The sequence below is a fragment of the Mauremys mutica genome, chromosome 12, assembly GCF_020497125.1.
Source record: "Mauremys mutica isolate MM-2020 ecotype Southern chromosome 12, ASM2049712v1, whole genome shotgun sequence".
In the NCBI taxonomy this organism is placed as follows: domain Eukaryota; kingdom Metazoa; phylum Chordata; order Testudines; family Geoemydidae; genus Mauremys; species Mauremys mutica.
In genome coordinates, this window is record NC_059083.1 from 32,341,197 (window position 1) to 32,355,906 (window position 14,710).

The 14,710-nt window shown below is 53.5% G+C and overlaps 1 protein-coding gene across 1 annotated transcript in view; it reads right to left on the minus strand.

The window, feature by feature from the left end:
- Positions 1–14,273, minus strand: part of LOC123346682 (butyrophilin subfamily 2 member A1-like) — a 19,742-nt gene extending 5,469 nt beyond the window's left edge. Inside the window, exons 1-4 of the mRNA XM_044984157.1 lie at positions 14,201–14,273; positions 9,382–9,498; positions 7,441–7,788; positions 739–1,020 (exon numbers count right to left, since the gene is read on the minus strand). Of these exons, the coding sequence (XP_044840092.1) occupies positions 739–1,020; positions 7,441–7,788; positions 9,382–9,487 (736 nt within the window). The 5' untranslated portion in view covers positions 9,488–9,498; positions 14,201–14,273. The remainder of the gene's footprint in view (positions 1–738; positions 1,021–7,440; positions 7,789–9,381; positions 9,499–14,200) is intronic.
- Between the last annotated feature and the right edge of the window lie 437 nt (positions 14,274–14,710).

Genomic DNA, 14,710 nt, shown 5'->3' on the forward strand with positions numbered 1-14,710 from the left:
CCCAGATTTTCATAAATATTTAGCACCCAAAACTCTCACTGAGAACAAAGGAGAATTCCCACCCCCACAGAGAATTGTGATGTTCACAGCGTGTGCGCGCGCACACACACACACACACACACACACACACACACACACACACACACACACAGTGAGATATAAGCATAAATATTCCTGCTGGAAGGCTGCAGTGCATCATGACTTTATCTCTTAAAATCCAGAATCTGAATACACAAGAACCCCAGAACAGAGAGGGAGGCGTCTCCCTAAGGCAGCAGGCACAACTCACCCACCTTGCTCTACGGTGGCTCATCTATAGGCACAGTTAGTGTGCGGCAGGCTGGGGTGTAAACCACTGTGCACTGGCCTGCTGCGCACTAACCGGCTGTGTGCACCCTGCTGAACTGCACTAAAAGTTCCCTGGTGCACTTTGATCTGTTCCTGTTTTAAAGCACAGCATAGAAATGTTAGTGCATGTAGCAGGGTCCAGCCCAAGCTCAGACATCTATACCACAGTTTAACAGGCCCTTAGCCTGAGCCAGCTGGCCTGGGTCACCAGCGGGTTTTGAATTGCAGTGTAGACATATCCAAAGAGAACTGAGGTTATTCAGGACTTTCCAAGACGTGCTCAGCACATTGAAGGTTCAGGCCAATATACTGGAGACACAATGATAAATACTCTCTGCCCATGTCTGCAGCGTCTCAATCTATCCATGTGCGGCACAGACGGGCACTGACCTGCTATTGAAATCTCTGACTCTCTCTCCTGGTTGAGTCGGGGGTTCCTGACAGAGCAGGACACTTTCTGGTTGGACTCTTCAGTTAGAACAGTGACAATCTCTGCTTGAAACAGGCCATTGGCCTCTGGGGATATTTTTTCAGAGGCTGATGGTAAGACCTGCCCCTGAGGATCTCTCCACTGAGCCTCGGGCTTTGGGTACCATCCAGCTGATCGACACACCACCCGGATCCCTCCGTCCTGATGTCCCTCCACAGAGATGGCAGGAGCAGAGCCCAAACCTACAGAAGAAATAAATGAACTTGTGATAATCCTACAGTGCCCAGTAATGAGTCAAATGTTTTATTACTCTGTTATCAAAAGCCATTTCCTATTAAACTGAGAACTGAATGTGAGTCCACAAGTGCAGCTGGTCAGTTAATCTGGTCAGATTCAAATTTGATAGAATTAATCTTAATGTCAGGGCTGTTCTATGCACAAACTTGCTCCAGTTTTGTTAAAGTGTTTTTTTTTAAACCAGTGTGAACCCCTGTGTGGACACTCTTAAATCAAGAAGGAATCAACTCACGCTACATTAATATAAGCCATTTCCAAATAATTTAAGAGTCTCCACATCAGGGCCGGCTCTAGGTTTTTTGCCGCCCCAAGCAAAAAAATTTTTGGCTGCCCCCCCCGCCCCCAGACATGAGCCTCCCCAGCCCACCAGTGCCCCCCACTCACACCCCCTGTTGCCCCAGCACTGGGCTCCCCCCCAAATGTGGGATCCGCTACCAGCACACTGCAACTGAGCCCTGGCCCAGCTGAGACTCTGTCCCCATGTGGAGCTGCTGGGCGGCGCGGAGCGGGAGTACTTCCAGGTGGTGGTGCAGCTATGGGGCGGCGCGAAGAACATGGCCCCCTCCCTGGGCTTCGCAGCACTGCTGGTGGCCAAGGTGGATCTGTTCGCGCTCACCGCCCTCGGCCCCGACATGCTGGCGGCCGAGGACCTGGAGAGCCCCCCGGACCTGCTGCTCTTCAGCCTCACGGTGCCCTGGCCCAGCCCTGGCAGGAGGGAAGGCGAGGATCTCCGGCTGGGGGGCTACCTGCTCAGCACCGACAAACCCAGCCGGCTGCTCACCTCCTCACACACTCCAGGAGCCCCTCGCCACCATCGCAGCCCGGACTCGGCTCCAGGAGACCCCGTTTCCCTCCCTCCCCGGCTCCTCACACACACTGGGTAGGGCCGCCCAGAGGGGCAAAGCAATTTTGGGGGCCCCTTCCATTAAAAAAAGTTGCAATACTATAGTAATATGTATTTGGAAATGTAAAAAATAACTAGTGAAAATTAATTTGTAATAATTTGAAAATACACCAAATACATTATTTAAAAACATTAAATGCTTTACTGGTCTGTCTACATTTGCAATTACATAATGGGCTGTTGCTGGGTGATGGTTGGTGCCAATGGGCTGTCACTGCCTGGAGGTGGTGCTGCTGTTGCCCAGGGCTGGGTGGGGAGCTGGGCTCTGGGGGGTGCCCGACTCACAGGGGCTGGGCTCAGGACTGTGAGGAGATGGGGTCAGAGGTTGTCTGGCTCAGAGGGGCTCGCCTCAGAGCTGGGGGTCTGGGGTGGGGGGGATGGGGTTGGAGGGTGCCCAGCTCAAAGGGGCTGGGCTTGGAGCTGTGGGTCAGGGCTGGGCCTGGGGGGTAATGGGGTCGGGAGGTGCCTGACAACCATCTCCCTGAGACCCCCCAATCCAACCCCCCCTTCCCTGGCCCCTGACTGCCCCACCCACAGAACCTGTGCCCGCTCCATGCCCCCTGAGTGTCCCCGGGACTCCCTGCCCCTTAGCCAACCCCGTGGCCCCGGCTGCTTACCCCCGGCTCACCGCGCCCCTCGAGAAGCGGCCCTGCACAGCGCTGCAGCCGCATGGCTCCGGAGGGGACTGAGATCTTCCCCGCTCAGAGCCGCGTGGTAAGGGGGGTGAGGGGGGTGTCCAGATCAGAGGGGCTGGGCTCAGAGCTGGGGGTCAGGGCTGTGGGGGGACTGGGGTCAGGGGGGTGTCCGGATCAGAGGGGCTGGGCTCGGAGCTGGGGGTCAGGGCTGTGGGGGGACTGGGGTCAGGGGGGTGTCCGGATCAGAGGGGCTGGGCTTGGAGCTGGGGTTCAGGGCTGGGCCTGGGGGGTAATGGGGTTGGGGGGTGCCTGACAACCACCTCCCTGAGACCCCCCCATCCAACCCCCCCTTCCCTGGCCCCTGACCGCCCCCCCCCCACAGAACCCGTGCCCCCTCCCTGCCCCCTGAGTGTCCCTGGGACTCCCTGCCCCTTAGCCAACCCCCCGGCCCCGGCTGCTTACCCCCGGCTCACCGCGCCCCTCGAGAAGCGGCCCTGCACAGCGCTGCAGCCGCCTGGCTCCGGAGGGGGCTGAGCTCTTCCCCGCTCTGAGCCGCGTGGGAAGGGGAGGAGCCGCTCGGCCCGGAGCTCGCAGCCCTGCCCCCTGACCACACGGCTCTGAGCGGGGAAGAGGTCAGCCCCCCCGGAGCCAGGCGGCTGCAGCGCTGTTTAGAACCCGGGCGCGAACAAGCAGAGGAGGAGCGGCCCGTCTTCTGCAGCCAGGCGGGGCCGTGCTACCGGTAAGGGGCCATCCCTCTCCCCCACGCGGAGCCGGTAGCGTGGCCCTGCCCCGGCTGCAGGGGACGGGCTGCTCCTCGGCTCGCAGCGGCGGGATGAGCTGGGGTCCCAGCCTTATGCCACCCCCTACATTTTGCTGCCCTAGGCACCAGCTTGTTTAGCTGGTGCCTAGAGCCGCCCCTGCTTGTACCCTTCCAGAGCACAGAAGCTGGCAGCAGAAAACTGGACTTCACTGAGAGCCAGGAAACACACCCACACTCACAGCCACAAAATACAGACATTAGATAACAAAGAAATGCAGGGTTAAGGTATTGCCTTCTGCCCCAGATCACACTTTTACTGATGAGCTAAACTGAAATAAAATGATCTTAATCTGAATGATCTTAATCCGGCTGGTGGGAGCAGAGAGCAGGCGGCCGGCAGGAGTAGTGGGCAGGTGGGAGCAGGGAGCAGTTGGCCAACAGAAGCAGTGGGCAGGTGGTCCGCAGAGGTGGCCAATGGGAGCAGTAAGCAGGCGGCCGGTGGGACCAGCAGGCAGGCGGCTGTTGGGGACAGCTGGTAGGAGCAGCAGCCAGGTGGCCCGCGGATGCATTTCCCCCACCACCACTCTGCTCATGGCAAGAGCAGCATGCACACAGATGTACCTATGAACTCTGAGTCTGTGCTGACCAGGCACAACAACTGTGAGTGATGGTTAAATGAGGGGCGCACTGCAAGAACTTGGTTGTTGGATTCAAGAACCTGAAGCAAAGGACACTGCCCAGCACACTCTGCGGAGAGTGTCTTGCTGATGCTTTTGAGTTAATGAATATCACTCGTGCTGTTCTCTCAGATTAATGCTAGGTTACTTTTATTAAAGAAACTATTTCTATCTCAGACTTTGTGCTTGCGAGAGGGGAAGAATTGCCTCTTAGAAGCGCCCAGAGGGTAGAGTGAAATTTTCCCACATTACTGGGTGGGGGCTCAAGCCAGTTTTGTTTATATTGTCAAAAAGGAGCCCCCTGGATATTGAACCCAGCCCTTCTTGCTGCCCACTCCAGCTGGCAGAAGGGCTACATTATAATGATGCTTTTTGATTGTCACCGTAACTTTTGTCAACAAAAGTTGGCAGTGTAGACAAGGCCTATTTCGAGGTGGGTGGGTTTTTTGTTTTGATTTTGTTTTTCCTTTTTGAGATAATTCAGAAGGTGCTGAAACTATATTTGAAAAGAAAATAAATTACACCTGCAAACACTCGCTGGGAGGGGTGATGGGGATGGAAGAGGAGATGGGAACAGGGGTCGGGTCTGCAGCAAGGCATGTGGGTATTATGGGGAGGGGGATAAATGGGAATGGGTGGAAGGGGAGGAAAAAAGGGTTGGAGCCTCCTCAGGTAAGGGAAAGGAGTGGGGTGGGAGGGATTTGATATTGTGAGGGGTGACAGTAAAAGTTGTGGGTTTAGGGGCAGGGAGTCCTGTCAGCACCAAATTCTCCCTTTTCCTGATCTGGGGGAGCCCTACCCTTTTGCAGGGCTCTGAATTCCTTTTCTTCCCACTGTATGTCCTGAGATCTGGGAGACCCTGTCACTCTTGGGGTGTCTAACCCCCTCATGTAATCTGTGATCACGGGGGAGTGGGGTGGGGGCTGAATGTGGTGAAAATGTAAAACCTGAAACACAGGAAATGAATAGTTAAAATACACATCGCCCCTGTGTGGGGTTGCCAGAGTGTGTGGGGGAGGGGGAGTTGGACTGGGTGGGCCTGCAACATGGCTGGGGTCCTGGGGAAGTCTGGCTGGACCAGGGGCAGGGGGCCCAGCTAGGTCTGGTAGTTGGGGTGAGGAGCCCAGCTCAGTGTGCAGCTCAGGCTACATAACCGAGGGAGTGTGTGGCCAATCAGTAAGCTGCTGCCTGTGATGTGGGCACCCAGAAACGCAGGGCAGAGGGGAGCTACACATTGTGGGGGATGGTGGAGAAGGAGACAGACACACCAGTCTCCTCTCACATGCTTAAAGTAGCCGCTGGGTAATAAAACTGTCCAGGTGTTGGGGCAGGGACCTGGGATGAGATTTCTCACCAGCCCTGTTACCAGCTACACACTGCGAACATTGCAAAGCACGACCGTTATCCCCACTGCGCTATCACAGAACATACAGGGGGGAGGGGCAGTGAGCAACCACGGAGCAACTAAGTGGCCTAACAGAGAGTTCCCAGGACTGGGATTATTCCTCGCTCTGCCACTGAGCTGCTGGATGCCTCAGTTTCCCATCTGTAAAATGGGGATAATGATGTAAAGTTCTTTCAGGTCTACTAATAGAAAAGCACTAACTATACTTTTGGTTATTACTTAGGCACAGACATGTAGCAACTGCAAACCTAGGTGAGAACTACAACCACGTAAATGGCCACTAGCTCCTACAACAAACATTTCTCTTTCTGTTAAAAAAAACAAACAAACAACACAACTAGAAAATTCACTGACAAAACCTTGGCTAGCACAGAGTTCAGGCTGCCTGGTGATATTATCTCCTGCCCTTCCATATCACAGTGACAGCTCCACTTGTCAGTACAGCTACACTGAACACAGGGAATGCAGCTGCATTGCAGGCAGATACATGCTGCAATTCAAATCAGTGGAGCACAGCACAAACAGTGGCACCTTCCTGTAATCCTTCCTCATGTCCATTCACTGACAAAAAAACTTAGGGTAGGTCTATACTATTGCGGTAAGTCGACTTTAGGTATGCAACTCCAGCTACATGAATAATATTTATTATTATTCAGTCTCCCACTGACTTACCTTTTCTCTTCTCATAGGGGGTAGAGTACATGAGTTGACTGGAGAGTGATCTGCGGTCGATTTGGCGTGTTTTCACTAGACCTGCTAAATCGACTGCCGATGCATCAATCTCCACTCTGTTGATCCTGGCTGTAGTATAGATGTAGCCTTAGTTACCTCCAGGCAACCTTTACTCTGTATTATCTCATGCACTTCCAGAACGCTGAGTTCAGCAATACTCAGACCTCTAAAATGAGGAAATCTATTGGGAAGGTAAACACCCAAACAACCTTAACTCTGCACCTTTGGAGCTCATAATAACCACTGGGAATTGGTTGCATGCACTAAAGCTGCATCCACTATGTTCGGTGTAGCTGTAATGACCAGTGGAGGGATTATTTAGAGCTTACTGGCAGAGCTGTCACAGTGACATTAGGAGAGGTGCAGGTGTACCTTGAGGGATCAATCATGCCTCATTTCAGAACTGAGCGGTGAGGGCTCTGTCAGTAGCAGGGCTCAGACTCCTTGCTGTGGGGATTGTCAGCAGCCTGGTGTCAGATATGCCAGTGATCACCAGCGCTTGGTGAGGGGTAAGTGAAGGCAACGTCCCAGAAGAAATCCACACCCACAGGGCAAGGGTGACAAGGCGATAACATTTTGCAAGTTGGGGGTGGTTTGTGTGGAGTAGGCTCAGTGTTTGAATGTAGACCCAGGTGTTCACTACACCTGGCCTAAACCTCATGTCATCGTTACAGAACTAGCTGCACCTCTGTCCCCTTGCTGGTCTCTCTGACAGCAACTTCGGGGGTCAGGCCTCCTGCCTCTACCAGTCCTGGGGGCGGGGAATTCCTCAGTTCTCCCACTCTTAGACCAGGCTCTGGACTACAGGGCCCTGTGTATCAACCACTGTAACCCTGAAGGGGCCAGACATGAGCGGAGATCAGTCCCAGCTGATGGCATCAGTTTGGGGATGATCAGCCATTGTTTCCCCTTGTGTGCACAAAATAATTATAATAAGCACAACATGTTAATGTCACTTGACTGTTTAAGGGAGTTAGTGTGTCTCATTAACCCCTTGCTCCAATGCCCTCAAATTTGGGCCACTAGCCCCACCCCAGAGACCAATGAGTTACAGCAATTTTCAAGACAATCTGAGTATGGGTTTTGGAGAACTTACAAAAAATGGATATTAAACAGCAAACTAGAATCAACCTTATCCAGAGCAGTGCTGCTGACCCACAATAATGAAAAAAATTGTGTAATCTCACAATGAACCTTCTGACTCCACTTATTACCCTGTTGAAGACGTTAAATGTCAGAACAAGTTACTGACCTGCCACCTGCAGTTCTAATAAAGCTTCTTCATAAGACACGTTGGATTTAAAAAAACACGTATACTGTCCATCATCGGAGGGCCGGATATCATGTATTCTCAGGGAAACTCTCCCATTGGTGATGTCGTCTTTCAAGAGCTCAGTTCTTCCTCGATATTCCGGCATCTGCTGTCCATACTGATCCTGCCCATAACGGTACAGGTGCACGATTGCAGAGAACTGGGATCGGAACCATCTCACCTCCATGTTCTCAGCGCTTATCCTGGGGGAGAGGTGGCAGGGCAGGACGGCCTCCCCATCTAGGGAGGCAGCGATTGGATGGTTAGGTCCAGTCACTGTGAATTGTGCTGTGAAATGTACAATGAAAAAAGGAAATTAAATTGGCGAGAGGCTGGGGTTTAGCATTAATTCAGCAGTAAGATACAGAGTAATAGAGTACCCTGCGTTAGAAGTGAAAGACCATTTAAAGACAAAAGCTTGACGGAGCATAAACCAATAAAAGGTCTGAACATGTTACACTTGTCCCAAAAAATTCTCATCTGGCACATGGGACTCTCTGGTAGGTTCCAAAGTCTTTCCAACCTTTCTCTAAGGGTTTGTCCTCTTGGTTAACAGGTCCTGTCACTTTGCAGCCCAAGATCTCGGGCCTCTGGTCCTTCAAATCCAGCTTTTATACCAAACATCTTTGTTCTCTTGGGGTTCTGGGACCTGGTCTAACCCAATTTATGCAATTCCCCCTAGAGAGCTGTTACCTGTCCCACAAGTAATTACCCTCCATGGTTGGCAAATTCTGAAGGAGATGGGGTAACCCTCCCCCATGGCATAGATTACAATCCCGAGCCCACAAAGATACATATAACACATATAGATACCATTGATAAAGGGGTACACAAATAAACAGAACATGCATAACGTGAATTTGATAGTCCCCAAAATGCCGCATGTGGCTGCAATATCTGTCACACAGAGTTCACATGTGAGTGTCATACACTGTCCCTATTATCTCTGAATAAAGCTCTAACTTCTCATAGGCACCCTGGGGCCTGGGTCTCTGATACACCAAGGCCTTTTCATGCTGCTCCAGCCCAGGGGCCTCCTCATCTGCAGGAGGGGTGGTGTAAAGACTGTCAAGGTGTAAAGATATGAAAACAGACCATCGCTATGCAGGCAATGGCTTTAAAGGTAAAGTCAGGGGTCAGATAATGGAGAGAGGGAGGAGGCAGTTAGAAAAGTGCAGGAAACAAAGAACTGGTCACAATGGAACTGCACAGGATGTGGGGGGCTCGGTGAAGAGACTCAACATCAGGAGAGACCGAGAGAGCTGGTTAAATTAACAGGATGGAAACCACAGCGGGGGGAACCAAAATGCCCAGGTAGCTGTGGAGCCAGCCCTGGGGTGGGTGGGACAATGCAAGGGATTCACTGAGGGCACAGACGGAAGAAGCCAGCAAATATCCTCACATCCTCACTGTGAGATGAGGTCTAGCTCTGAGCCCTAGTCAGATGTGCCTAGTGCAGCATGAATGACTTGTGGGTTGTTACGTCTAAACTGGAGAGTCTAGGATTCAGGACTCCTTCGTGGCTGAAGAACCTGATTTGTGACATATATGATCGGTCAGTGCAGTGTATAGGAATTGGATAGTGTCCTTTTAAATAGTTTGCGAGCCCTGTAGTGGTTCTCACTGTGTTCTGTGTTTTAGAAGCTGCCAGAAATCAGCCAGAGCAGTAGGATGGATGTATTGTCTAGGCCTGACAAGATGGTGTATAGATAGTAACTATGGTCAGTGGGGACCCAGGTGTAGCCTGTGATTTCTCCATGTTGCTGGTTGTTGGCAGGCTGAGCAGACGTGGTTTACATGACAAGGCAGTGATGTGGGATAGACGGCGATGACCAGCAATAGCAACAGCAGCAAACCCAGCGAGGAGGCCGGAGCTCCTACCTGACACCAGCCTGGGAACCTGTAGAGCGAGGCAGAGAGCGACGTAGCCGGGCAGAGCGGAGCTCACTGTGCAGCCAGGGGAGAACGAGGGAACCTTCCCTGTCATCGTAGCTTGTTCTTGGGAACAGGAGAAATAACAAACCAGACAGCGAGTGAGTGGGATGCAGTGATAGTGCCAGGTTGTCTGACTTTCATAGCCCTGGTCCATTGGTCAGTTATGTTTACATTGGCCCACCTCCCAATATAGATTAGATCATCTAGTCTGATCTGTGCCACAGGCCAAACACTCTCACCCATTTACCCCTGTACTGAGCCCAAACTTCTGTTTGATTGAAGCATCTTCCAGAAAGTCACCAAGTCTTTATCTGAAGACAGCAAGAGATGGACAATTCACCACTTCCCTGGGTAGTTTGTTCCAGTGATTAATCACCCTCATGGTTACAATTCTGTGCCTTATTTCTAATTAGAATTTGTCCAGTTTTAACTTCCAGCCATTGCTTCTTTTTATGGCTTTCTCCACTGTATTAAAGAGCCCTTTAGTACCCTGTGTTTTCTCCATGAAGATGTGACAGGTGGGGAATTTTACTGAAATATTTTTATGAACTATCGGTAGGACTCTGTACCGATCCCCTGGGCATCACTGCTGTTTCGGGGGAAAGAATTGCTTCTCTCGCTGGGACATGGCCGAACAGGCTAGATGTAGAGCCACCCGGACTGTCTGGGCTGGAATCAACCCATATCAATGGAGGATCTTGGAAAGACAATGGGAAACCTCAACGATTAAGCATCAACTCCTACACCAAGTTTCTTCCCCCCACCTCTCTGCAGGGAAGAGGAGCCATAGCCCAGAGCTGGAGCCAGGGCCGGCTCTAGGCACCAGCGCTCCAAGCATATGCTTGGGGCAGCACTTTCCAAGGGGCGGCACTCCAGCCCCCTCCTCCCCCCCCCTTTTTTTTTTTTTGCTTGGGGCACAAAAAGCCAGGAGCCAGCCCTGAACCGAGATGTTCAGCTGAACCTTTCAGGCTGAGCTGGAACTGACACTGCAGTTCTGGATTCAGTCGCTAGATGGCGCTCATGGCAGCCTGAGTTGCCCAGGCTGGACTGCAGTTCAGGCGGCCCTGAGCATCACCCCTGGAGCTGAGCCCGGGCTGCGGCAGCGGGAGGGGCTCAGCTCCGGGGGATGATGCTCTCGCTCCCCAGCGGCAGGGCAGCCTGAACTGCAGCCCAGCCTGTGGGTGAGGAGCCGGGGAGGGAGGGAAGCAGGGCCCAGGATGCAGGGAGGGGGGAGGGTCCTGCTGCCGCTGCTGCTCTGCTCTGAGTCTCCCCAGGGCCGTGCGGCGTTTCCCCACCCGAGTGGGCTGTGCAGGGCGCCGCCGGGCTGGGCAGGGGGCGCGGATCCCGGCTCGCGCTGACAGGGCGAGTGGCTGGGCAGCTCGAGCTGCCAGGGGGCTGCCACCTCCTGCCCCTGGACCCAGCCCGCCGTGCACCTTCCCCGCCTCAGTCCTGCGCTGCCTGCCCTGGGTGGGGAGAGGCAGAGCCCAGCTCCGAGCAGGGCAGCGGGGATACTGCCCCGCCAGGGGACTCCCCTGGCTCGGGCACCTGAGGTCAGCGTCCGTCCTCTCGGCTCTGCCTGCACCGGGCTGGGGAAGCACCTGTCAGTGCCTGCCCCTCTAAGCCCTTGCACCCCCCATCCCACTCCCAGCCCCTCCACTTGTACCTCCCCCATCGCGCCTTCGCTGCACCCCTTCCTCTTGTACTCTCCCTTCCCCTGCACCTCTCCCCTTGTACCTTCCCCCAGCCCTCTCCTCCTGCACCTCCCCCTGCACCTCTTCTCCTGCAACCCTCCCGATACCTTCTCTCCTCCACCCTCCTCCGCGAGTACATCACACGCGGCTTCTCTGCCAGTGTAGAGCCCCCAGCACTCCCACACCTGCTCCTCTGCCTGAACCCTCTTTACTAGATCCCCATCTGTCATAAACAGATAGTTATGGGTTAATGCCTCTTTTACCTGCAAAGGGTTAAGAAGTTCACCTAGCCTAGCTCACACCTGACCAGAGGAACCAATGGGGGAACAAGATGTTTCAAAAGGAAGTGAAATGAGGAGGTGAATGAGGAGGTCACGTTTTGGGGGGGGGCAGGGCTGGGGCAGCAGGGTGTGCAGGTGTGGGGGGGGGGGAGAAAGAACCAAGGGCTGGGGTAGCAGGGGGGGAGAGGTAGGGGGCAGCCAAAATCTTTTTTGCTTGGGGCAGCAAAAAACCTAGAGCCGGCCCTGGCTGGAGCACAAAGGGTGAAGGTGTCAGGGGTCTGTGTTAAGGGGCTGGGCTGACAGAGACAGAGGAACTCACTTGGGACTGAGAGACAAAAAGGGACAGGGAGAGAGTGAGCCAAGCTGGGCCCTCCAGCAGCACAGCTCGGCAGAGCCCCAGCTCAGGCCAGGCTGAACCCGCTCTTAAACTTTGCTTCTCTGTGCTGACCTAAGGCCTTTCAGACTCTATAGGCCAGGGGACTAACACATTGTTAGTTGGTGTGGAAAAGGTGCCTGGTGTCTCTGCAGATACTCCCTGAGAACACTGAGCCCTGAAAGGGTAGAACAAGTCTCCTGCAGGTCAGGAGTCTGGCTTGCTGGACTTGCTGCAGGGAGCCATGGAGAAAGCCAGGGATCGCTGGTGCTCAAAGGCCCAGTTTCTGAGTCACTGAAGCCATGGACTTGCCTCTGTGGAATTGTGTGGGTCGTGGGGTCCAGCACAATCAAGGGGTCACTCCTGAGGGGCTGGCTGAAGGCCAAGGCACAGACCAGACCTTGTGAATCCATGACAGAAACTCACCTCTCACTCTTCTCTTTGCTAAACTGAACAGATCGATCTCCTTCCGTCTCCTTCTGTGAGGTGTTTGCTCCAGCCCCCAAGTCATCTTTGTGACCCTTTTCTGCAGTGTCGGTGATATTTTGGGTGCAATCCAGTCCTGCCCTCCTGAGTGTTGCTGCTCAGAGCCCCCGGAAACCTGCCCACGTCACACAGGCACCTGCCTGGGAGCAGTTCAGAGCTGAGCTCTCTTGGAAACGTGGCCCTAGGCCCCTATGGCCGCTGGCGCCTGTAAGAGGCTGCGTGGCTGTGAAGGGCAGTGGGGGGCTTCCGACGAGGGCTGACTTCACTCTGGGCTCACACCACATAGCACTGATGGAAGCTCTGGCTGGGTCTGGGCTGTGGCAGGGTGAAGTGGCTGTAACCTGCCTCAGGCCAGGACAGCAGCAGGTGCCAGCACAGCCCAAAGAGCAGCCGCACTGGGGAGAAAGTAGGTGAGCGCTGGGCTGACAGATGCATTTGGTGGCGGCTGCTGAGACCCTGCCAGTGAGAGGTAAAGCTCCCCCTCCCTGCCAGAAACCCCCTTGAGGGAAACAGCTGCTTCATCCCGTCCTCCCTTGGGGTGAGTCTCCTCCCTCCCCCCGGGAATGCAAAGGGCCTTGAGGGCACAGGCAGGTGCAATTCACACTCGGAGGGGAAGATTTTCACAAACGCAGGAGAGTTAGGATCAATGGGGCTTGTGCTCCTGAATCCCTTAGGAGCTTTAGAAATTCTCCCCCTCTCTGCATCAGCTGCACCCAATCTGGCTCCAGGTGTTTCCCTTCCATCTTTCACCCTCTCACTCTGGAAGCTCACAGTGGTGAGCTGATGATGAAAACACCTGCACACTCCCAACAGCGCCCCACAGGAAAATTACAACTGACAATCGGTTCCTACGACTGTCAGTAAATAGAGGAGAACAGCAAACAAACATGAACCTGGCAGTGGAGAAGTGACTGAGCAGGTCTCTGAATCTGTGTGAGCATCTCTACAGCCACAGCTGAGTTTCCCATGGGAAAGTGACACTTTATCCCCCAAATCCCAGGAGCGAGGCCCTTTGATAGCTGCAGCTCCTCTGACTAATCAGCGCCAGGATCCAGGAAATACCAAGGATGCAGTTCAGCTGGGGTTGCAGTGAGTGAACCCCCTACCTGCGGAGTCCTTTGGAGTTGTTTCTGAGCCATTCCAATCTCCCAGCTTCACTAGCCCCCAGAGCCACTCTCTCTAGGCAGAGCTCCTGCTCCCAGTGACTGCACCACTTTCCCAGGCTGTAACATCCATCCTGCTGGAGGCCTCAGGGAGCAACAGGGATTAACTCCAGCCTGCCCCTGAGCTTTTCATTAAGTTAATACATTTTATATTTCATGGAAGCACTGTCCTCTCTTGGCACATCCACCAGCTTCAAAACGGAAAGAGGTTGGACTGTGACTGTCACTGGCTCCTCCTCAGAATGGTTCTGGCACAAAGATCAAACTCATCTGACACACCCACAACATTAGTGTGAGGGCAGCTTTGTGCCAGCAGCCTCAGCTCTCAACTTCGACTGGTGACACAGTCAGTTCTGCAGGCTGTTTTCTTGTGCTCCAGGAGTCACTGTAATTACCTCAGCCCTGTGTAAAGAATGGGACCAAAGTCTGCTTCAGCAGCCGCTAGACTCAGTGGCCAGGTTAATTTACTCTAGTGCCCTGGAATATTCCTCATTCCCAGCCCCACCCTACAAATACATGCAGGACTCGTGGCTGAAAATACTCATCGATGCAAAATTAACCCATGACTATTTGGGGGACAGGGTTTGTTGCTATACTCTCCAGGTGGCCCAGCCCCACCCTTTGGGCCTCAGCTCCTGCAATGTTGTTCAGACAGCCTGGCTCAGACACTCCTCTCCTGGGCCCCAGCTGCTCTGCTCTTCTCCAAGACGCAGGTGCCAGCAAGGCAGGGAAACAAAAAAGCAAGTTGGTGCCTGGCTGCGTGCAACAAACCTGCTGAATTCTCTGGGATCTTGGAAAAATGCTAAATTCCATCACCGGGGAATGTTGTAATGTTCGGGGTAAAAATGTCCCTGGATGGTGAGCTGGGCTGTGAGAAGTGAGCAAACATTAATAAAATATCACAATAGCCAGTAACAATAAATGCTGATAGGAAGAGCTGCAAACAAAGCTGGAGCTACCCCATTGGGTGCCCTAAGCAGGAATAGTGTGTGTGTGTGTGGGGGGGGTGGCCCTGCCCCACCCCAGAGAATTCTAACTGTATTATTTCCACAAATCATGGACCCTGAGCTGCTCGGGGCCCTAAGCTACTGCTTAGTCTGCTTATGCCTAGTGCCGGCTCTGGTGGGAGACAGGCCGACTGAATCAATCCCAACAAACAGGCTCCTGGTTTAATTCCAGGACTGTGTTAAGATCATGCCTGGTAAACATGAGAAGTGTGGGATGGGAAATCAATGGACCACAATGGGTGTGTCTGAAATTAGGCCAAGCTGGTAAACATAA